This window comes from Patiria miniata, unplaced genomic scaffold, assembly GCF_015706575.1.
Source record: "Patiria miniata isolate m_02_andy unplaced genomic scaffold, ASM1570657v1 HiC_scaffold_3, whole genome shotgun sequence".
In the NCBI taxonomy this organism is placed as follows: domain Eukaryota; kingdom Metazoa; phylum Echinodermata; class Asteroidea; order Valvatida; family Asterinidae; genus Patiria; species Patiria miniata.
In genome coordinates this window covers 45,570,099-45,595,182 of record NW_024037069.1, presented here as the reverse complement: position 1 = coordinate 45,595,182, position 25,084 = coordinate 45,570,099, and the positions used below count along the sequence as shown (strand labels likewise).

The window sequence follows — 25,084 nt, the reverse complement described above, 5'->3', positions numbered from 1 at the left end:
CTAATTCCTCATTTTGATGGAGCCCTGAACGTATCCACCATCCATTCCGTAAGCTGCTTCTCAAGCGTGGCTGGGCAAATCCTGGCATTAACTTAATGCCATTACCCGACCTACATTGCATAAAAAAAAATGACCCGGTGATTACCTTTAATTTCATAGTCAAACATGTCACAGGGTGCTTTCTGTTGAAGTGCTGCAGGCATTCCAGAATACCGGCACAGAATAAACAATGACAAGTGCAATTAAAAATTGAAGGGGAAATTACTTGATATTGGACAAGACGGGACACTTTAGAGAAGAACACAACAGATTAAAGGGAAACCATACACACTTCAAGGCCAGAGCATTTTAGGGAAGGCATATTTTAATCAATAGTGAGTCTTGAATGCTGCCGACATCATTAATATTGAGGGCTATGTCAAGTAGTTGTCAACAGTTATGCAGTCACACATTACCGCATCCTTGTGCATATTTTATACACAACCCCAAGATGCTTCGGGCATTACTGAAGCAATATCTAGCATGTAATTTAGTTTATACATCAGCAATAAAACTGCAACGCGACTGTTTTGCTTAAAGGAAGTCTGCAATACAGTTCATCTTAAACAAAAACTTAATCCCTTCAACTTTTGACTTTTCCGCACAGTTGTAACTCAATATCTGTTGTCTAGGGAATGATACTGAATACACAGCATGCAAAGTTTGTTCCCGACATGTCCTACAGCACTGAGTGACCCAGAATGATAGATTAGAGATTTCATTGATGGATTCTTGTCAGACAAGTGAATGGTTAATCACTCTTGCAATGTCCCTTTTTCAATTTTTGACTTTACGTTTTGTCCCAGATCACCAGTTGATTTTTTACGATTTTCCCCGAGGGCAGCTTGGCAATATGTAATGTCCTCTTGGTGTTCACCAACAAGACAAACCTAGATGTGTACCGGTACATCAACGACGGATCCAGTTTAGTGACATTGCAAAAGAGGTAGCCACTGCCTACATGTACACCACCCACAAAACTCAACACAAGCAATACATTTGCACCCCCACCCCCCCCCTTGCTTTTCATATTAAATTTGGGGGCGGAAACTTTTTGGATCCACTTTTTCGGGGAACAATAAAAAATTTGGCCCCCCAAAAATTATGTTCTTGATCTGTCTTTGACCTACGTACATGTACACACTGACACCAATATTTAAAAGCCTTATCTGCACTCTTTCTGGAATACTCTTATGTAAAATCTAGCTGCTCCAAGAAATAAGTTCTACATGTCTTGTAATGCATTCACAGGCCAGCCATCCAATGAATGCCGGTGGCATTTATAGAAATAAAAGGAAAAATAAAACAGGTTATAGTTTACTTCACAATATCAAAAACTTTTCAGCTACTTTTACTCACATTCTTCAATATTACCTCTGGAAATCTTAAATTAATACATCCAAACACCTATTGGTGCAGACAAAAAAAAGAAAGCGATCTCATGATGGTGATGGCATTATAAACTATAATGATGCGTAAAAACAAACAGAATACAGCTAAGGAGTTCAGAAAATGATGCTCCCTAAAGCAAACAGTCTTAACGACCAGAGAGAAAGAGACGGAGAAGTCAGATGGCATTTCCGCAATCACTGAATGTTTGTGGAACACTCCCGCCAACTCCAGTGGAAGACTTATCCCGTTTCAATTTAAAAGCAGGAGAGAGTCTGCTAATGGAGGCAGAGGCAAGATGAGAGAAATCTTGAAAGGTCAGCTGGCCTGGGCGGCTAAGCTATTGGGTAGTTCTGTGGCGGAGGTGCTAGTTGGAGGATCTTAAGAGAGTCCATCGGGTGGAGGTTGGACGGAATCAATACTGACTTCCTTGTACACTGGGGACCTAGCCGCTTGACTCACTGCATACTGATAGGTGTCAACTTAGTAGGTTATTACGGCTTACACAAAGTTGGCTTAAAGGCACATAGGAACATTTGCAAGTATCCCGGAAACGTACCTAATGAATCAATGAGAAAATCATCCTCAATCACAGTGAAGATAGGACTGGTACCAAATACGGTACCCTGTTAAATTATTCCTCTTGAAATGGTATCATTTGGAAGAAAACAATCATTGAAGTTGTTTATTAAAATGTGCCTGCAGGCACATATTTTCATGTGCATTAGCAACAGAATCCAGTTACGAGACTCCAAAATTTGTACATACATTTTCTGTTTTCTCAAATTGTATGATATTTATTGAGCTGAAACTTCAATAAAGTTAGTTGTTTTGCTCCCTTCTGAATATTCTGAGACATTTTTTTGTGGCAAACTTTTTTTGTGGCAATATACACCTACGGTATGCCATTGACTTCCAAGATTTCCAACAACTTTTTGGTACACATAAATCAACGACAACTTCATGACAAATATTAACATTTGTCACCCCATGGCTGTGTAGAATTCATGCTACTTTTTACCCAAACAACCACCGAATGCTGAAAAAAAAATGTACACCGTACCGGTATCTTTCGTCATCAACCACATCAAAATAATGTCCCTTGCAAGTACATGTATCGGCCACATATCTTCAGGGCCAAATCCAAAGAAAAAGGAAATTGCACAAAAAATTCTCTCACACTTTCAACTTATTTCTCTTTCAGTTGCTCGTTGGAGAATATACTGTACGCACACATGCACAATTATGAGCAAGAAGCTGGGCCAGAACAGTGCTCTTTCAAGCGTGATCACCGTGTACAGTGCTGTGTCCTTTAAGTGGTTAATTTTTCAGTCTCTGACAAGATCCTTGAGTGCTTTTCATTAATTATGAGGTAAGGCAGGTGAAATCCAGGGAGCCTGTGTAGTACACACGATGATCGATAGGTGGCTTGAAACTGACCGGACCTGCAACACTTCCGAGTTAGCATTTAATTATTTTGTAATGTAAGATGAGCAATGGTCAATGGTAGGAAACCCACAAGTAAAGGTTGAAAATTTTGCACACGATTACTAAGCAGAAAAATTGTTTTAACCCGTAAGTCACTATACTACCCCAAACCGCCATTCCTATTACTCCCTGTAGTGCCTGAAACCACCCAAACACTGGTTTTAAGGATTCATGAGTGAATAAACACAATGCAGTACAGTTGTTTAATGGGTAAAAAAACACCAATTATTCTTCCAAGAGTGATATAAAAAGGAAAAACTGTGTGACAACAATTTGAGTGATTTCTATGGAGCCCTAAAAATTGGCGCACTTTTGCACTGATGCACAAACTCATCCAATACCCCAAAACCCAAATAGCAGCATACAAAAATATACCTGACATTCTGAGCAAACTAAATCAAATACTTCAAATGACTCATTCCAACTGTTTGACATTTAATGTATATGAACCTGTTCCTTCACACTGCAAACTTTGCAAATGACGCTGCTTTTTTTACCAAGTTCTTTTACCAGTGCAGTCCATCCGTAAAACTGAAAGGCCAGGGACCATTTACGTCTTTGACTGAGTCCGTTCTTATCAATCACACATGCCAACTGAAAACACAAGACTAATAGCACCCATTAAAAAGCAAAAGTATAACCCATCCTGATGACTTCTACTCTGCAGGTCTTCTATGAAAACGTACAGCCTGAGAGATACAACACTGACAACAGCATGGCAAATGTCAAACTCTTACTGCATGCATTTCATCTACCACAGCTGTGCCCCCTCCCCTCCCCATTCTCCCCCCCCCCCCCCTTCAAAGCTCCCAAGAGCAAGTTGATGATGAGGTTAGTGGGCCATTTACATTGATTCATATGCTGAATGATCAGTTAATAAAAATCTAAGTGACCTGGGCCATGTCTCTTGCTCGGCTTGAGGGTAGGGTGGTGTTACTTGGGGGGGGGGGGGGGGCTGTAATCCACTCAGTGAACACTGCTCAAGAGATTTTAATCAGCTGTGCGGTAACATCTGAAAAACCAGTTGGAATTATCTTCATCGTTCCAGCCTTTCACAAATGGTGATCTTGATAAGCTGGCGCTTGCATCGAGGGAGACTTATTTGCTAATTTTATTTGGGCCGTGACAGAGACACTTACTGATACTTCAGCTAGATATCATTACTTAATGACATTTGGAAAACAGGATTAAAAGTTGCGTGGATGACAACCAAACTTACTTCCCACATGATGAATGTGGCAAAACCTGTACATAAATCTGATTCCCATTTTATTTTTACTTTTTTTTGGAATGTACTTCTGCTGTGACGTTATGTTCTCTTCTCTTAATTTCCTTGCCGAGTCTTGAGTGATTTGACCATTCCAGCAGAAGCATAAACACTGCCCTGCAGACATCTGCTCGATGGTGCGGCGATACCAAAACAACACTTACATCCTGAATTCAAGCTGGTCAGGAAATGAACCTGCATGTACATCCAGCCAACTAAATAGAACCATCGGACAGAGTTGGAATTGAGTCAATCACAAGTTAATCGCAAACCCATCGCAAGTCAATTGCAAGTCAATCGCAAGTCAATCGCAAGTCAATTGCAAGTCAATTGCAAGTTAATCGCAATTCAATCACAAGTCAATCGCAAGTCAATCTCAAGTCAATCGCAAGTCAATCGCAAGTCAATCACAAGTCAATCGAAGTCAATCTCAAGTCAAATTGCAAGTCAATCAATAGTCAAGTCACAAGTAACAAAGGATGACAAAGGAAACAAAGGAATGTCTCTATGAAGCTTATTTGACCAGTGATTTGAATTGAGACTGGATGACTTGTGATTGACTTGTGACTGACTGGATTACAACTCTACCATCTGGCTACCACATGCTTAATATCTTCAGATCAGAAATTCACACATTCCTCTGGTCATCTTGAAATCAAAACCATGCTTGAATCTGCAAGTTCAAACATAAGTATTACAGGCACGTTTCAGCACGGGAAAAAATGATCGAGAGATAATCTGGGATGCCTTAAGCTGACATGACCTGCATTGCAGATGAAAATGGGCTAATTTTGGCAAGTATACGGCTTGTCATCTCATCACAACTTTTCCTTTCACTTTTGATGAAAACTGCAAACAAAATTTAGAGATAGTAAGCAATGGATAAAACGGGTCTGTTCTCATTAGGTCAATCACATTTCAGGACTTCCATTTATTTTCTTTGTTTTCATTTTACCACTGGCACCCTTTACTCACACATTAAACACCCTCCACAAATTTGAGGTAGTATCAAAATGTCTTTGAAACTTCAAGGCTCACAAGAGTATGGATGTAAATATAAAGACATACCCAAATTGATGCGCAACTTTAAAAGACAGACGCAAAATGACTTTGACCTTTCACGCCACACCGCGTAGGTCAATACATACCGTTTTCAAAGCCAAATCCATTTCATTCATGTACAACCACTCAGCACAAGCTGAGCTCAAATGATCACATTTCAATTAGCGCAGTATCCTCATCCAGGAAAACCCCTTCTACACGCATCAATTTATCTAGAGTATTAGCAAGATGAAAAGGGCACCTGTCACAGCCTCGCCCACTCAGAAACAACACAAGAAATGAGAGTGTGAGGTAGGGAATTATGATTTAACGTAACTATTCTCTGTATAATCTGTGAGGTTCCTTGATGTCTAGGGTCTTGTGTTGATACATCTTCATCGTTGTGCAGGATGCACAGCCGAAGAGGCGAGATGTCCAATCATCTTATTCATTCTCTTCATACTAAAGCCGCCTCTTACTATCCCTGTACCCCACACTCCCCACAGCTGTGTACAGAATACATTTTCATTTGTAGAATAATTTGCTGATATTGGAATGGATCAATGGTCTAAGTCCCCGCAATCTCTAACTCACATACTCTATCCTCGAGTCATTTCAGGATATGGGGCATCGGCACACATATTTAACAAACATCTGATGATCAAGGACAGTAGCAAATCCTGGTTGAGGGGGGGGGGGGTTGGAAGAGTGGCAGAGTGCAACAGGCTAGAGATTTTAAAAGCAAAATCGGAAGGCTGATGATAGAAGCAAAATAAGGTCAGCGAAAATGAATTAACAGGATGAAAAAGTATATTTGGCAACACGCCAACAAACCCTAGGTATGCGCATGATCAAGGATATGCATTTAGTACCGGTATCTTCCGCTCTACTATCAATCTTTGTGTATTACAGAATACCTAATTGAAAGAGGGTTTCACAGGGGGAAATCCATAAAATCTGACGATCTGAATCAAGCTTTACCCTATTTGCTGCAAAACTTTCAGAATCCTTCCAAATCCTCTTCTCAAGTTGCAAAAAGCAAATAGCACAAGCAGTATAAAAATAAACAAGTAGTGCCCCTAGTGCATTACCTACAAATCCTACAAAACCCCCTCGTGGGTTTTGAAGGTTCTGAGAGGGTTACGATTGCGCCCCCCCCCCCCCCTCGGCTCATTACGCAAAATAGCACCCTCTAGTGATTATTCACAGTCAACCTAGATGGATGTAGATTGATGACGTAAATGCTCTCTATGCAAATCCACATTACAATATACCGTATTATGCCAAATGCTGTTATCTTTCTCACTTTTCGCATCCAAAGTACACACATAAATGTATGCATTGTCAAGTGTGCCTAGTGCACTTTATGCAGGACTAATTTCCTCCCAACTAACAGGGGGTGCCCGAGGGGGTTAAAATAAATGTTACCAAATGTTACCAATGTTACCAAAAATGCCATATTCCAAATCACAGCAGTCAACAATAATTTTGTTATATCGTGCCAACAAGCCAAAAAGATAAATGATTACTTTGAAAGTAATAAATTAAATCACTGCAGTGCACCTTTGATAAGAGACATGAGACTCAGCGGTTGCCATTGTTTAGCGTGAGGCGCATATGGGCCAGCCCTTCACGTGCACATCAGAGGTAATATACAATGCAGTTATTTTTACAGATTAACGTCAGTTACAGTATCAAAGACACGATATAGCAAAGCTTTTTGTTACATTTCTGTTTATCAAGTCCGTTTATTCCTATAACTCCATTACATACATGTAGCTCCATTATGGGCTCTGTGATCAAGTATCCCATTTGCGAGTTAGCCCACCCCTTTTACAACCCTATGGAATTTCGTTTGTCTCAGATTCTGCACGTTCCGTGTTCCGACAGAAGTTCGCACGCTGTGTTGACGTGATTCTACCGTGATAGGTTAATTGCTGAAAAGCATGCTATTTCAGCATTTGAAAAAGTAAGGGCACATGTTTTGTTTTGTTTTGTATTTTGAGGTACCATTATTTCGGCAGTATGAAGCATTTTCTGCAATCGGCATTTTATTGAACGGTATATCGTTTCTACCCCAAAGCAAAATCACTTGAAACAACACCACAAGTACCTACATTGTATAGCATTGAAAGCTCATGTCCGTTTCTGACGTTCGTTCATACAGAAATAGCAACAGCTACAGGCGTATGTATACCACGCACACGACTTAACATATACCTTACCTTTGGAGATTTCTCGGAGGAACTTGGCATTTCTCCTCAAGATTTTCTCAAAAGCGGTCAGCCAGTTTTTGTGTGCAGGTGTCTTCATCATGTCGGCTGCTCTGAGGGAGTGCATGTATGGGGGTTCTTATTGGAGGGGAAACCAGCGACTATCAGCAATGTTCTGATGATAAGATTTGTTATAGGCTGTGACAATCAAAGGCAATTAATTACACCAATCAGAGGTAATTAATGACATAGTCGTCACTCTGAAAACTATGTGCAGATTTTAAATCATTCCCCTAAAATATCATTGTTTGTAGAGGTGGATCCAAAGGGAGCCAGAGGTCCTGAACACCCCCCCCCCCCCATCCTCCCTTTCTGTTTACAACAGACCGGTAAATAATGGAAGCATTCTGCATACACGTGATATACAGATCCTTCTCCAATGGAAAAATAGGTGCTTTTGAGCATCCTAAAAGCTATCTTATTCTTTAGTGAAAGAAGCACTGAACTTCTGCCCCCCCCCCTCCAAAAAACAAATTGGACCACCCCACCCCTTTCTAAAATTCCTGGATCCGCCCCTGATTTGCCAATGCTTTTGAAAGAGTACTGTCTGTTGTTCAGAATTACAAAAATGTTCATCAATAATTTCATTGTTTTTATCACGTTGTTTCACAGTATTCTGTAACACCATCCTGTTTAAAAGGTGACCCTCTATTATTTTTTTTTCATTTGAAAAAAAAACACAACTGTGGTCAAAACAGGTTGGGTTTTCTTCCAAAAAATGTCTCTGCATGCGAATAACCAGATTACATGCAGTTGTCACTGAGAATTTTCTTACAGAAAAATAAGTGATACTATTTTTTCATTTGTTTTTATAATATCTCGGGGAAAAACGTTTTTCTTTCACCCTGGATTATGTAATTTGTAGGTGTTTTTTGGTAATTTATGTGTAATTAACTCTTGTTCCCTGAGGACTCGTAGTTATTTGCCTCCTCTCCTTTGTGACTTGAGTTTGTCCCAAACAACGCTATTCCTTTGTTTGTGTTACAAAAAAAAGAGATGAATCAATACCATGTTTGCATCTTTCTTTGCACTGATTTAGAAATAAAGAGAAAATCAAACCATTAAAATATATTCGGTCAAAATCACAAAATTATAACATGATTTATAGACCGTATGCACGAGGAAAATACAAAAGGACAAATTACAGCAAATATTGCGTGAAATTTGCAGCGTTTCAGTTAAATGTTAAAACGTTCTTATAAATTTAAGCTTGTGGCTCTCTTCACTAATGTATTTGGAGCTTCTCTGTCTGGTTGAAAGCTTAATATCTTACATATCTTGAGGCCTGGCACCTGGCCCGTCATTAAGTTATTAGTCTTCCCCTGGGCGCGCTGTAAGGCCAACAAGTAAAAATGTCAAGTTTGGCATCTTAGGTAGATGCAGTGAAAGACTACACCAGGCTTTGCCTTTGCTTCTTAAGATGTGTGTGTGTGTGTGTGTGTGTGTTCTTGCAGAGCGCTAAACAATTTGTCGTGTTGATTTGTACCTTAGTCAATCATGAGATTAAGCACATGTCTTGATGACTTTGCACTTCTCTCTGTGTTTGTTTGATGTAATTTATATATTTGTAATAAATGCTGGAATTTTGAAAGCTATCACAATTGTAAACACCGGTTTATTTGTATTTGCTGTTACTTGTTCTGCAACTTATTTAGGAACTTGTGAAATTGACCAATTTTTAGACTGGTAAGAATTCTTGTAGATTTTTTTCAGATTTTTTGCGTGAACTTTTCCAGCTTCCACTGGTTTCAACTGAATTGACTAAGATTTATGCGGTTTATAAACATTGGAGTCACAAGCAATGTGTTGTGTTTAAATGGCGGACTCAGTTTTGCATGTCAGCTTCTGGTGGCCTAACTTGAAACTCATGAAATGAATTTCAAAAGGACATGCACATGAAGACAAAGGCAGTGGAAGGGGGGGGGCAGGCAAAGGTGGCATTTACTCCTCCCCTCTCCCCCCCCCCCTTCTCCATTATCATCCCACTACTGCATTTCCCGCTACAGAACATATGAACTGATTCTCCTCCAATGCCAGAAACGTTACACTGCCACTGCATTTATATGCACATCTTGCATTTTAAGATGGCAGCTCAGGCACCCAAAGATAAACTGTATATTTTTCGTGTATGGCCTAACAGCTAACGTGCTTATGATGTGTGTTTGCACTTGTCGCTTTGCCGTGATGACAGAAGGAAGAGGCGAAATCTTTGGGGCTCCATCATGTTGCTGATTTGTGCCGCTGCGGCGGAAATGAGACTGGTAACACCATGGAGTTGTTTAATGTCACCAATTATAACCTGTAAGGCGTTCAGGCGGCACAAAGAAATGTTGAGATCTTGTGTGTGGATCAGGGCAAAGTCATGGGCGCGATGTCAGGACGGCGTCTTGCAGACGTTGAGATGATGATGGAAATCATTAAGAATGTGGGAAACGAAACATGCCAAATTACCAGTTGTTATATTGGTTTGTGCATGGCTGATCCAACCAGACAAAATGTTATTGCAATTTATTTTCTTGTTGAATGAGAACATTTCTAATTTATTTTTTAACTTTCAAGGAATATTAAATTAAATGAACAGTGTTGGCCTTTAATGCAGTTTGTTCAATTTAAAAGAAAAGTTAGAATTGTTAGAAATAGAAAAATATTTTTTGAGCACATGCTTATATCTTAAATAGCAAAAAGCATCATGGAATTGTTGTCATAAAAATTGATGCTGGTTTGCTAAAATATTACAATTTGTAACTGCTAGACTTTGGTGTTATTTCTCAACATACATGTATGCTGTTTAAGTGTTTAACCTTTAGAACAGTTTAATCCATTAACAATTTTGTATTTATTTTATTCGCGATGAATCCTCCAAACCGTACAGTGCTGGGATTATTTGGGACAGTGCAGGAAGTAACAGTGAATTGGAGGCTTTACAGGAACTAATCTGACTTGAATCCTTCCAGTATCTTAGGCAGAACTTAACAATGAAACTATGAATCATCATGATTATGAAGTTTTTGGACCTATTCATCTTTCTATCTTCAAGACTTCATTGATACTTTTAAAGGTCATATACGCACATCAAAAGTTAATGATACAGATTTTTCTTCACAAACCTTAGTTTGCATGTTTGTGTATGGTGGCTCTGCATATTTTCACTATTTTCAGGTTTTTGCCCTTTCAACAAAAGAGAAAAATTTACTGAGTTAGGATGGAATTTCACATCAGGGAGAGGTAATTATTAATAAGGTTTTGCCTTCTACGTCTGCCCTTCATCAACATAACTTTTATAACTTCACAGCAACACAAATTTTAAAACTAATTCGCTGTTTGATTTTACGGTATGTAATGATGACTTGACACATCAGCTCAGGAAAGACTGTGTGATACGTTGGCCCAAAGACTTTTACATAGCTTTATGAGTTTGTTTATATATTTTTCTGAATAATATATTTTAACTAATATTAAATGAGCTCATACTAGCAAATTCCACCAAGAAGGGACTTAAAATGAAGAAAACGATGGAAAATTGTTCTGATTAAACAAAATAAAAGTTCATTATTGCAAGTCTTTGAGTTGATCAGTCCTGGTCATGAAACCATTGGAGCTGCTATAGGACTCCCTCACTTGACAACCTTTGCACAAGATTTAGCAGTCTTAGTGAAGGGAGCCCTCTTGTGACAATGAAAGGGAAAGAATTAAAAGGGGAATAACCAAGTCTCACCAATTACATGTGTAACTGCCTCCAAATAATCCACAGCTACCTCTATCTCCTATCGGTGTTCTTATATATAATTGCTGTTATTACGTACACTTCATTATTACTTTACTGTTTTTACATCGTTACCATGTAATTATCTGTTTGTTTGTGTGTTTATTTTTGTTCCTTTGTCCTGTCTGACTGTTTTGTCCAATCTTTGTCCTAAGGCATCCCCAACACAAGCACATGCTTACCGGGGCCTGCCTCCATTTTCACCGTTATTATTCTGTTATTAATGTTTTAATATTTTGTATATTCTGCTTGTTGTGAAATGGAAATAAATGTCTTTGAATTGAATTGAATTTTACTAAAGACATTTGATTCCAGTACAAAATAATTTCAAGATATCATTAGCTTAGATTTTACCTAATGAACAGTGTTTCCAAATGTTAGTCCTCTACTCGCCAAACGTATTCTTTTGTACTTTACACACCACCTCCCTTATTTTATACATTTTACATTGTACAAGGTCACTCTGTCTCATTTACCTTTTACAATGTGCATTTATGTTACAAAAGTTCACTTTTTCCTTCAGTATTTTTTCCTTTGGTAAGACTAAGGAATTTTGCATTAAGGACTGCACTTAGCACACATTTTAATGGATTACAGATATAATTCAAATTATCACGTTGTACCATACACAACTTGACTTTCATATGCCTTAGCAGATTAGTTCCTGTACCACCCAAAAGGCCATATTTATTACTCCTATGTTACTTCTTTAATGCCCTATTTCATACTAAAATAAGGAGAAAATACAGTCTAATGCAGTGTAATAAAAGTGCTAATGAGTTGAAAATACAATGTATTTAAAACGAAATTCAATTGTCTACAAAGAAACTGCCAGGCTCTTTTCCAATGTCTATAACATAAACCATATTGTGTAAACAACATGCCATATGCTTACCCCAAATTTGTCAAAACAGAGAGCATTTACTGCAAAATAAACAAACATCATATTTTATGCAATGCTTGATGCATTTTATATGGCAGTTCAAGCCACTAGCTGTTACCACCCCCCCCCCCCCTCGCCACCAACTGACGTCACACCCTTTCAAATACACGTAAACAGCATTCACCTGCCATTGACGTAAACAAACTAAAATTGAATCAAAATGAAATCTTTATCATTTCAAGGACAAGATCGGAGGTTTTTTATTTCTTTGATCCTGCTTCCAGTGCATAAATGATGCATCTGTATACTCAATACAATAATGAAATTATCTTGTTCTTTACAAAAATAATGTTCCTAATGTAACCTCCCTAAGTTCATTCCAAATTGTGACAAACAAAATTCTTTCATGCGACGAAGGTGCTTTACTTACTTTTAATTTCTTATATTTATGTTTCATCTTTATAATTTTCAGATATTTAAAACATCAAATTTCCATTTTAAATATTTATATTCTATCCTCATAGGCCTACCGTATTCCATACTTATTTTTTTCTTCAAAAAGAGCAAATGTTTATATTCAGAAACAAGTCCATATACAAAACAATTCTAAAACAAAACCCAGCACATCCTGAATTCCTACTGGGTTCAAAAGGATTTATATATATATATATATATATATATATATATATATATATATATATATATATATATATATATATATATATATATATATATATATATATATATATATATATATATATATATATATATATATATATATATATATATATATATATATATATATATATATATATATATATATATATATATATATATATATATATATATATATATATATATATATATATATATATAGATAGATAGATAGATATATATATAGATAGATATATATATATATATAGATAGATATATATAGAAAGGTACCGGTAGGCTCCCTATCCCATGATTAAGGTGAGTCAATCTTCCGTTGTCAAAAAACAGGATGTGTGGGCTAAAGGGAAATGAGAAAAGATAATGAGAAAAAAAAAGAGAAAGAAAAAAAAAGACAAGGAATGGACGGTGCCAATGGACTACAACAACATCACTTGATTTCCTTGATGAACATTCTATCTTCTGTGACAACAAATAGGGATTACCATATGAAACTCTCAAGATGGTTGTCAAGAGTTGATTTGTCATGATATCTGGCTGACTCACAGGGCAATGACATGGAGAGTGCATGTAAGTGACAATACAACACAGCCAAGCAAACAAAGATGCTCAATGGTTCTCATGGTGCATTCCCAAACGTCTCTCTTCACATTTGTGCATGGGTGTACATCCGATACATGCGTTAATAATGACTGCTTAGGGTTCAGCAACTCTGGTCTAATCTGCTTAGCGGAATTGCTTAATTGACTGCTTACAGTTCACCAAGAGTCTTCTGAATACTCTGTCTTTCTAATGATTTGCCTGAAAAAAATTTATTCTGGTATTTTGAGCAAATCACTGCTGGAGAATTCGTTTTGAAGTTTACAATGTATTATTAGATATTTCTTTCTGAAGTTTAGGACTTTTTTAACATTAAAAGGGTTTTAAGGAAAATAGTTTCTGCATCTTTCAAGATGTTTTGAACAAACTGTACGCAAGTTACGTTGGGGAGACAAATGTCTGCAATTTGGTCGCAGTTGCTATTCTTGTTGTATGTTGGAATAAAGTAAATTCTAAGGAATGTAACAAAACTTGAATGTTCATATGAACATGAGTGGCAGTACCACAGTGTACCTTCTGGAATTTTCTGAAAAGAACAACAGAAGTACAAAAAGTCTGAAGAACAATAAATGTAAAGACAGAAACAATTGTTTTAATGTTTTAAGCTTTTTAAATAAAACGTAACATTAAAAACATTAATATTTGAGTAGAGTATCTTTCTTTTTACATTTTGTTTTCATTATTTTGTTGCGCATTTGTCCTGCTATGTTTATTTCATCAGTTAGAGATTGCTACAAATCGTATGTGGTGTTTTAAAAGTGAAAATAAAAAATTGATTTAGTGTGGATGCAGCATGCTTCAGGCCAGTTTAGGTGACGTCATCATCCCATCCACTTGGGCGTAATCGGCTCTGACATGGATTAATTTCCTCCTTTTATTGTTTCTTATCTTTCCTTTTTCATCAAATGTTTCCCCCCTACCCGGAGTGCTGCAATTTATATTTAAAAAGCTATTTTTAGAGTCTATTTCTGACTTCCATTTTCAAAGGAAACCAAGGTTACTCCGAGTCATTCCTTTAGCATTTCTGATTGAATTTGATAAAACTGAGTGCGCAATTCCTAAAGGTGCTTTGGGTTTTTTCCCCCTTTTTTCAGGCCTTCCATCACTTAATGTTCGGTAGATATATTCACAAAATTTATGAGATTTTTCTTTTTTAAATTGCATCTTTGACCTGCAGTTATGGATTGTCCTGTAGATTAACTTGTGAGACATCGTTACATTTATGAAAATGCAACCGTGTGTTTATTACTTTCCTGAGGGTGATTAATGTAAAATGAACGTGCCCTTCTACCGCTAGCTGTATGCAATAACCAATATTATCTTCAAGCAAACTTGATTCCTCGATCCTGATTGGTCGATCCATGGCAACAAGCCGTGCTACATATAACCATACCGCACGGCCACGGTCCATACCGCACTCCGCGTATTGCGCTATTCTAAGCCTAGTGCTGCACAATTCACTGTGAATTCAAAAGTTGCGCGTAGGTTACAAAGCATGCGTGTTCCAACTTTACTGTGCGTCAAGTTTGCTTGAAGATAAATTCGTTATCGCGCTTGCGCTCGTGGAACACGGAAAATGTAGTGCGTTTGTGTCCCACATACCACTCGGCCTTCGGCCTCGTGGCATGTGGGACACAGACGCACTACATTATTCCGTGTTCCACTCAAGCTCGCAAGATAACTAATAATATTTATATCCTAGATAAAACTGATCTCAATACAAATATTTCTTTTCTTAGTGCCTTTTAAGTTTTACATTGAATCAAATTACCAACCGGTACATGTAGGTTATAACTTGTAATGTGGGTTCTGGGGGAAATTTATAGTTCACTATGAAGCATTATATTAACACATGATTGTAACCAATGCTACATGTGAAGGAAGGTGATTGAAATAATATTCTGAGCAACGAAGGAAATATTTGCCGAAAATAACCCAAGGGCCGTATCACTTCCACAAATGCGACAGACCAACCTAATCCATGATTAGGTTGGTTAAAGGAGCCGTGTTGAAAGATTCAGCAAGTTACAAAATCAAACTTGGTGATGATGTGTTATGTTTTAATTCATGGTATCCTTTAGGACAAAAGAAAGTGTGATTTAAAGGTGGCACTTATGCATTTCTTTTATGAAGTATCACAAACAAATAAGTATGTATATGTATTTGGTATTTGATATTTACACTGATGTGAACAAACTTGTACAAGTTTTTTGTCTTTTCTCTGTAGTTGGTAGCATTTGATTCACATTCATTGATAGCAGTTCTGAAAAAAACCTAAATATACTGAACTAAGACAATCTAGCTCAAAAGCATTGGCAAATACAATCAAGTTAGCTTGAAAAAATAAATTTTAATCCCCTGAACAAAAAAGGAAGTCACTATGATCACTTATGCCACTAAAAATCTATAAAATATTTACATACTTATAATATACATAAATCATATACTCACAATGGCAGATTTTTTATTTTTTTTAGTGACGTCGCAAAAAGGCAGCCATTGGGTACACCACCAACAAAACTCAACAAAAGCAATACATTTAAACCCCTCCACTTGCTTTCCATATTAAATTTGGGGCGGAAACTTTTTGGACCCACCTTTTCGGGAACAAATATTCCCCCCCCCCCCCAAAAAAAAACCCAAACAAACAAACAAATGTGTTCTGGATCCAGCCTTGAATATTTATGACATAAAACACCAGATATTCCAGTTCAACAGCTATGGACCATGTCACTTGTCATGTCACACTGATGGGCAACCAACAGACAATCAAAAAAATGCATTTTTTGCATGTTATTTTACCCACAAATTAAACAGTTTATGTCAACTTGGCACAACCAGTCACATGCACTGCAGGAGAGAACAGTTTGTTGAAAGTTTGCATCACATGACCACAAAATTTTTGTAAAGAAATGTGACATGGTCTACAGTTGTATTAGGCCCTCACTTAATCTCCAAACAAATGAAATAAAACAATCATCTTCTGTTGGGGGGGGGGCTTCACAGTCACTTACCTTTTATCTGCTGTAGTGATTTCAAATCATGTACATCTGAAACCAACAACTCCTGGATCTCACTACAAAGTTTTGAGATTTTCCAAAGTTGATTGGAGTTTCTCACTAGATTTCTCAAGATTACTTGAGATTACAAGTCCTCCTTTGAAACAAGTCACAGGGCACGTGAGAACTGAACGCGAAGATTGTTTTGAGAGATGCTAGTTGACTGATATCCGTTGCTCAATTGTCTGATCACGAAAGAAGCATACCGCTAACAATACCTTTGATTTACCTACATCCAACTGACAAACTACCGGTATATTCAATCCATAATATTGCATTTGTTTACATCTGTGGAAATGAAGAACACCAGTGATACCATTCGTGAAGCAACTGACGCTTTCTGATCACAGCACATACACACGTGCAAACACATGTGATTCACAGTCTAATACCCATCAATAATGCCCGTGAAGCACAGTGCATCATACATGGTCCACATGAATATGCAATCACTGGTTTCCTAGTGGCCAATGGAAAGGCAAGGACTGCATGAATATGCATAGCCACTGACTTCCTGGTGGCCAATGGCATAGCAAGAAACATGAATATGCATAACCTGGCTAAGGCATCACTCCACGACTGCATTACACACTCATGGACGATTCATGAGACAATACTTCTGCCAACCAATCAAAGCCGGGTCAGTCCAACTGATGAACAGAGTCCAAAGACTCTCGACGTCATGAAGTAAACAGGATGTATCCGCGGTGTCACACGGAAGATTTCCAGAGGATGAGACAAACCTCTCAAAGAGCTACGTAAATTACAGCGACGGAGTTGAACAAGTCAGGCATACTGTGGTTTCTTACTAAGACTCTGTACGTCACTGTTGCCCCCATTTTGGACGGCTTAATCTAATTACCGTATACACTTCATCTAAAAAAAAGCTTTAAAGTAAATTGCATTCAGCATTTAAAAAAGACACAGATTTAACTTTGACATCATTCAAAAGCAGACTTACTGTCTAGCACACAATGCAAATTTATGTATAAATACATGTTGTGCTCATTGGGGAAAAAATTGCTAAGCTACCTTTTACAGAAATAGTCAAATGAAATGAAAATCATGTCATTGACTCATTTTCACCCACGCCACTGTGCAGATGGTCTCCATGATTGAAAAATCAAGCGCCTTGATTGCATTCTGTTGACACGCTGGAAATATAGGGCTGCTTCAGCAAAACAAGGATGTGATAGTGCCATAGCACAAAAATAACACCAAGTTGGTGCCGACTGTGATTTTGATTGTGGCCCCACTAGAAAATTTAAAAAAAAAACCTGCAAAGGTATGAAAATGGGGGGGGGACCAAAAAACTGTTTTCAAATGTACTATTGGTTTTAAATTATTGACATATATTTTCCACAACTATTTTTAAACATTACAAAAGTTGTACAAAATCAGGTCCAAAACACAGTCAATAAACTCCAATCTGACGTACATGTATCTGTTGATAGGCAACGGAATCCTATGCGTTCAGTGCCTGCTGCACGACCAGGCATTACAGATTATTATGTGTACACAGGTGCAGCCTAAAAAAAAAATGCCTTCAACTTCCACGAAATGACGGGCAGTTTGCGTCTGCCCTCAGTCCTCAAGACATTTATCATGAAAACGGAATGACATGATTACGACAATTTGATCACGCCAAACACACAGAGAAAGAGAGGTACCGGTACTGTATCACGGCGACCAAGGAATGAAGAATTCCAGGAGAGGAGTTCAAGCGAGGGTCTTCTGCCTTATCCAAACAAGTCTCCAGCGAACTCATCCAGGTTACATTTTTGATTGAGGCCAAGACAGACATTATGTCATCACTGGATACAGCACAGCTGTGAAAGCTGAGGCATAATGTTCTTGAGATTTTCAGGCATGCAACTGGGAATTTAGAAAAAAATGAGAAAACTCCAAACCAAACAGTACTTCGTACAGTATTTTTAAATTTGTAATGGCAATCATGAGAAGTAAAAAATGAGGAAATCAGCAGATACAAGGAAAAGTTGCACGCGTGGATGTTGTGTTTTAAAATAATAAGTGCATTAGAACACCAATAATAGAAGAATAGACATCTCAATTTGTAATGTTGTGGCACTGTATTCCAAGTCAAACTCTATATCAGTGAATCTTTGTTTTTGCAAACAAAATTACTTTTGTTCAATCTTGTGATGTCTGAAGCCGTAACAATTGTTACTGCTCATTAAAACATCGTTGGATCATTATCCACACGGTCAATTTCATTTTATTTGGTAGATAAAGCAACATAACATTTATGCTAGAGAAAGCCCTCTGAAGTATGACATTAGTTACATTAAATGTGATACTCACCCACTTCTGTAGGAGAACTGGGTGAAAATATTTGCAACGTTTTGCACTCAATCCACCATTAAACATACCTGAGTAAGTCCTGAAAATTCTCAACAACACTTGTGACAGGCCAAGAGGACCATTGAGAAATGCAGTCAATAAAACTGAAGATGTCCAAGAATACTCATACAAGTTGCTGTTTTGTCAAGTGTTCTGAAACCTCATAGCAATGTTTTGCTAGAACATGCAATTGTAAGAGCAATGCTCACACATTCAACATATATTGCTGCTGTTTTAACAGTTATTTCATGTTTCTACACAAAAGTGTGTCCTGCTGTCACAACTCTAAGTTCTGTTTAAAAGCCACAGTACACTTATTTTGTCTAAATAAGAAATAATCGCAGGCAGGAAAATCAACATTAATTACATGTAAGCCTTTGACTTGTTTCCATTTCGTAGAATCGTATAATTTATAAAACGTACACACAACAGGCAGTATGCAGTTCCAGTCTACACATAGAGAAGGTTCTGGTGTATAATTTAGTGCCAGCCACAAATCAGACATGATAATGTGGAATGTGTGGGCCAATGACGTCCTTGCCCAATTAGCAGTGGCTACACGTCTCCATTCATTCATTCACTTGTCAATTAAGATGCTGTCACTATCTGATTGAAAACTAAAAGTATATTTTATTCAGCATTATATAGTTTAATCCAGCAAACAAAATTATAAGCCATTTTTTAGGTGATGCCATGCTCGGGCGCAAGTATTAATCAGAGTTGTAATGACTTGAGTCCATGACTCGACTCGAGTCCGACTCGAGTCGCAATTTTTGGTGACTCGACTCGACTCGAGTCCCTAAGGGCAAATAACTCGACTCGACTCGAGTCACTGCGAGCAAATGACTCGAGTCCCTCATCAGAATGACTCGACTCGACTCGAGGAAGGCTAATGAGACTTGAGTCCCCAAAATAAAAGCAAACCTTTGCGAAAAATATTTGCAATGACTTACGCCGGTGCCGGTTTTTGTTCACGTCACGTTAGAATGTTCGCGAGTATGTATACATATACATAGGTGGTTTGATCAGTGTCGCCATTAGTTGCATGATGATCAGCTCGCACCCCCTTTTTATTTTCATTAAGAGGCAAATGTGGTGTCACCACATGAAGTAGCCCGAATGTAAAATTTAAAAAGCAAAAAGATGACTTTCTCTCTTGTGTTTATATATTGTATAGTGCTCAAATATTTGTGACTCGAATTGACTCGAGCTAAAGACTTGACTCGACTCGACTCGACTACACACTGTGACTCGACTCGACTCGACTCGACCGTCTAGACCTAATGACTCGACTCGACTCGAGTCACTTCTTTAAAATGACTCGACTCGACTTGAGTCACAAAAATCAGTGACTCGTTACAACTCAGGTATTAATCCCTATCAGTTTGACACAAACATCACTTTTGATTTCTAGCTTTGCCCGAAATCATTCATTTTTTGTTGAGGACAAACCTTCCTGGCTTGACTCTATCCAAGAATGAAATGATGCGGGGTTGAATGTGTGGTTGAAAAATCAAAAACTCAACCCGGGTGGCTCCGGGTTTGCCCAGGGTCGATTTCAACCCGGGTTGAGAGGCTCTAGTGTGAAAAGGCCTTATGATTTGCTTGCTTATTGTGGCTATTTCACCCTTCATTTGGCATCGGGTAATACAGACCTGTCTTAATTCACAGACTCCCCACACTACTACCGTTATTGCCTGTCTCCATGTGTAAATTGACCATCCATCACAAGACTTTGCCACATCAAGGAAATGCAAAGCATAACTAATCTAAAGCAAGTGCAACACTCCAACTTGGAGCCAATTTTATGGAGACATAAATACATCCTTCAGCAGCACTTCAATCTTTGTGCAACATTGTTGGCTTTAAGATCGGTAAATACGCAAATGCTATTAATTACAAACCAAATTTGAAGTCATAAATGTTCATGATAAGTCTGAAATGTGTTCAACTTTTCTGAGAATTCGCAGAATAAAAATGATGCCATGATGACATCACAAATAAGCCTTCAAGTTAATTTTTTTTATCAAGTACAATGTAAGTGGCAGCCTTTGGTAGGCTCCTTGTCACATTGGTTGATATTAGGGTAAACGGATGTATGTAAATGATGTTGAACACCAAGTAAATACACATTGTATACAAAAATATAACAAGTTTACTGGCTAAAGTTTTCCTTTTTCTTTTCTTTTCAAGCTGCTCCCAAAGAGATGCCAAAAACTGTTGCACTGATCTTTTTAAGCAATGGGTCTGACATCACATTCCTGAGCTTTGATAAATGAAACTTAAACCATCCATTGGAGTTTTCATAAAAGCTTTGAGGCAGCTTTACTCCATTTGTGGTTGTCATGGCAATGCTGACAAACCAGAAATTGGACATGTACAGGAATTACTTTGTCATCCCACTTGTGCATTCCTGGAAAGGAAAAGCGTGTTTTGTGCGAGATTACTCGAAAAACGTCCAAAAAATGGACTTTGCTCTCTACAAATACAAAACAGGGTGCAACAATCATTAATCAATATAGCCATGTTGAAGTAATGTCACTGAGTCATATCATTTGATTTCACTTTCAAATAAGGCATGTTGTCTTTCCCTGTTTTCACTGGTGTTTTTGTAAATTTATTACCTAAGGACATAGTTTCATATTCTCCAAACAACTGCGTGAATCTTCACCTTGTTTAGATGTCCCATTACAGAACTTTTACTAAAATATGAAACCTTATCCCACATCCAGCATTTGATGGATCCCAAGGCTGACCAGAAAAGCTACTTATACTTTATATGAGGCGTGACATCTTGATTTTGTTTAAGAATAAAATTACTCTTTTTTTGGTAGAGTCAAGAAGCTTTCTTGAAAAAAAACCAATAATTGAGGATTTAGGGTTAATAAAGGAAGATTCTGCCAACAGGTACAATCCAATGAATCCACAAAAGAATTGCACCATTATATCCAGATTATACAACATCATTACCTAATTCTGGAGACACCTCCTACATTGTATTTTCACAAGACATTATTATATTTGTTTAAAGATTTTTTTGATCATACCTGTATGGCTCCTTAATTAAATCATCTGGAGTGTTCTTTATGATATTGTGTTGTGTTCTGAAGATATGATTTGAGAGTGTTTTGTGTAATAATAATTTGGTGTATAGGGAACAAATTCAATAAAAAACTTGCATTCTTTAGTTCTTAGCCTTGGTCAGCTGATGAAGGCCGATACAATGCCCCACAAAAGCTTCTAAATTATTTATGTTATTTACATGTAGATCCTAAATTAATGGGCCTATCTACCGTCTATACTTAGAAATCTGCAAATTTGCAAGCCATGATCAACGAAGGAATTTTGATGAACATTTTTTTTTCCCTGTTGGAGGTCTTAACTTGGAGCCAAACAGGATATTGTATGCTAATACTGTGCCCTGACATTAAGATTGTTAACAGTCAACTGGAAATAGAGTATGGGTTGTAACCCCAGGGAAAACTAAATTGCAATATCACAAAGCCAGGGAAAGAAGCCAAATACATCTACATACATGTACCTGTATGGATAGGGAGTTGGGACAGACACCCAGAGATTCTTTGTCGGGAACTGACCAAAATCCAGATTGGTTGTAGACAGCAATTAATGCCAATATACTAAATGCTGATGTGCTACTGCTGTGCCGAACTCAATTAATTTGACTTTGTTTTAATTCGGCACAGCAATAGCACGGCGTATAGAACCATTTGGCTCAGCAAATTGTGTTCGGCACAGCACCCTCCTTTGGCTCAACAGGGTCTGCTGTGCTATCGTCATTCCGAATGGCAGTGGCACGGACAAATGTAATGCCGTGCCATTACCATGCCGAAGTCGATTCAATTCAAAACATTTTGGGAATAACTGCTCTCGCGTTCGCATCACAGGGAGTGAAGGTGGTGCGAATACTTCATGGGTATGCATTGAACAGCTTGAACAATATTTTAACAATGACAGGCTACTCTAGATGCATTTAGTTGGACTAATTAGAGCAACTGTCGTGCTATAGCCAAGCTACTGCAGAGCTCAATTCAATTTAAGTTTGGCACGGAAGTGGCACAGCATTTGAACAGGACCAAGAGAGCTGTTTGCACTGCATTCAGATTAAAGCCAGGCATTTTAAAGTGGCAATATGATGGAAGAAGAATGACAAGCACTTAAGTAATAAACTCACAGAATTAGAGTTTTATGTTAATTTCCAAAAAGAAATAAAAGATTAAAAAAACATGCATTGGGAGTTGTGTGTAGGCCTATGTGTAGCTATAAGCCTTGGTCTAAACTCCCACCAAACATCAACATTTTTTATGTTAAAGGTTTCTAGGTATGAAATAGAAACTGCAATTTGTACTCTGTCCCATATTTAGTCCATGAGTATTTTGGGGCTTTTTGTATTTTTGTGTGTGTGCTGAAGCAATTTTTTATATTTATGACAGTGATATCTTCATAGGAAGAAGCTTCAGCGATTCAACTTCATGAGCACAAAAAAAAATTGCTAGAAATGTTTAATGACGTCAATAATCTTTCTCTTGATGTTTGTCTTTCTTTATCAGCAATCAACCAATTGTGAGTAAATGCTTCCACGATCTGTATCTGACAATGAGCTGATATAGAGGTTCACATCACATAAAGCAAATCCATGAACAACAAAGTGCCCACAATGACATCATAGTAACAACACCCTTAGACATCAGGAAACTACACTCCCATTGTCAATAGTTCAAAAGTTCACTTAACCAAACCCCAAAATTGGTTTCAATTGTTTGGTTCGAGAAAATGAAAACAAAAGCATTGTTCATTTAATAACTCAGCATTATCTGCTTTAGGTACGAGGTTATTTTTAGAGTTATGACTTCAAGTCGTATATTTCATGGTGTACAGGCCTTTCAGCATGAATAAAGTAAGCAATGAAGTACCGTAATATACCATACTTCTTCCTGGAAACAAACAGGTTAGTTAGTTCCTGTTCTACGTCATCATTGGAACACAGTGGTGGGCTGTTATGGCACTCGCAGGAAAACTAAATATAGAAAATTCACCAAAATTGGTATCAAAAAAAGGAGCAGACATTTTGACTGGTTTAAAAAAGGGCTTTGTTTACAAGCCAAATACTGCATAACAGTGCAATTTATGGCTGGGAATAAATATGTGCTTGGCCGGAATTAAACACTATGTTTAAGACCGGTTGGAGTCTGGATGCTGATAATGACCAATGCCTTCGGCTCGTGCCATTATCAGCATCCAGACTCCAACCGGTCTTAAACGTAGTCTTAACTGGTCTTAAACTGGCCAAGCACACATTTATTGCCTTATTTATAATCCCTCAATTATTAATAATCCCTTAATTATTAATCCCTTATTCATAAATACCTAAGACAGTTTACGCATTCCTATTGGTTGAGAGCCCATCACGTGGCCGGTCTTAAAATGGATGATAAAGACATGGCTGGCTGGTCTTGAACAATTTTCCAGTGTCACATGAAATTTGGACTCCCATGAAATCCGGTGCCTTTTAACGTTTTATTGGTTAAATGTTCACATTCCTCACATACATGTATGCATGCGCAATACTACCAGTGAATCAGTATAAAATTCATAGTCCGAAATTCACACTACACCAGCCCAGGTGCATTTTGCGCGACACGCACAGTACGCGCGATGCGCACGCCAATGTCCTAATAAGGTAACGACTTGTGGAAGGGGAATTCCATATTATAGTCCGAGTATTAAACACTCTGTTTAAGACCGGTGGGAGTATGGATGGGTGATAATTACCCATCCAGACTTCCACCGGTCTTAAAAAGAGTGTTATAATACGGTACCTCCCGAACACACATTTATTCCCCTAATTAAAATGTATTTTTTTATTTTATGAACACCTTGAAACACAATAAGCTAAATGTCATTCTAATTAGTTTCAAACAAACAAACAAAAATGAGACAAATATCAGGGTAATGACGTCAACTGGATCATGTGACCTCCCCGAGGGAAATGGGGTCTTGTCATGTTTGACGCAGAGGAGACAAACTGATTTCCCAAGAGCACAATATACAATGTAAAATGCTTAATGAATGGTGCAGGGGAAACAAACCCCGAGCAGGAAATACATGGACGCCCATTTTTGTGCAGTTATGAGAATCTGTATGTATTTATTCCCTAACATGTTCTTACATGCGCTAACATCTGTATTTTGGCTTAATCAGACTCTTGTTAGATATGAAGAGTTTATTGCC

The 25,084-nt window shown here is 37.8% G+C and overlaps 1 protein-coding gene across 1 annotated transcript in view; it reads right to left on the bottom strand.

Annotated features, from left to right (window-relative positions):
• The window catches only part of LOC119737070 (ankyrin repeat and fibronectin type-III domain-containing protein 1-like), a 57,054-nt gene extending 40,452 nt beyond the window's left edge, over positions 1-16,602 (bottom strand). The window contains exons 1-2 of the mRNA XM_038211144.1: positions 16,430-16,602; positions 7,450-7,612 (exon numbers count right to left, since the gene is read on the bottom strand). Coding sequence (XP_038067072.1) covers positions 7,450-7,564 — 115 coding nt within the window. The 5' untranslated portion in view covers positions 7,565-7,612; positions 16,430-16,602. The remainder of the gene's footprint in view (positions 1-7,449; positions 7,613-16,429) is intronic.
• Between the last annotated feature and the right edge of the window lie 8,482 nt (positions 16,603-25,084).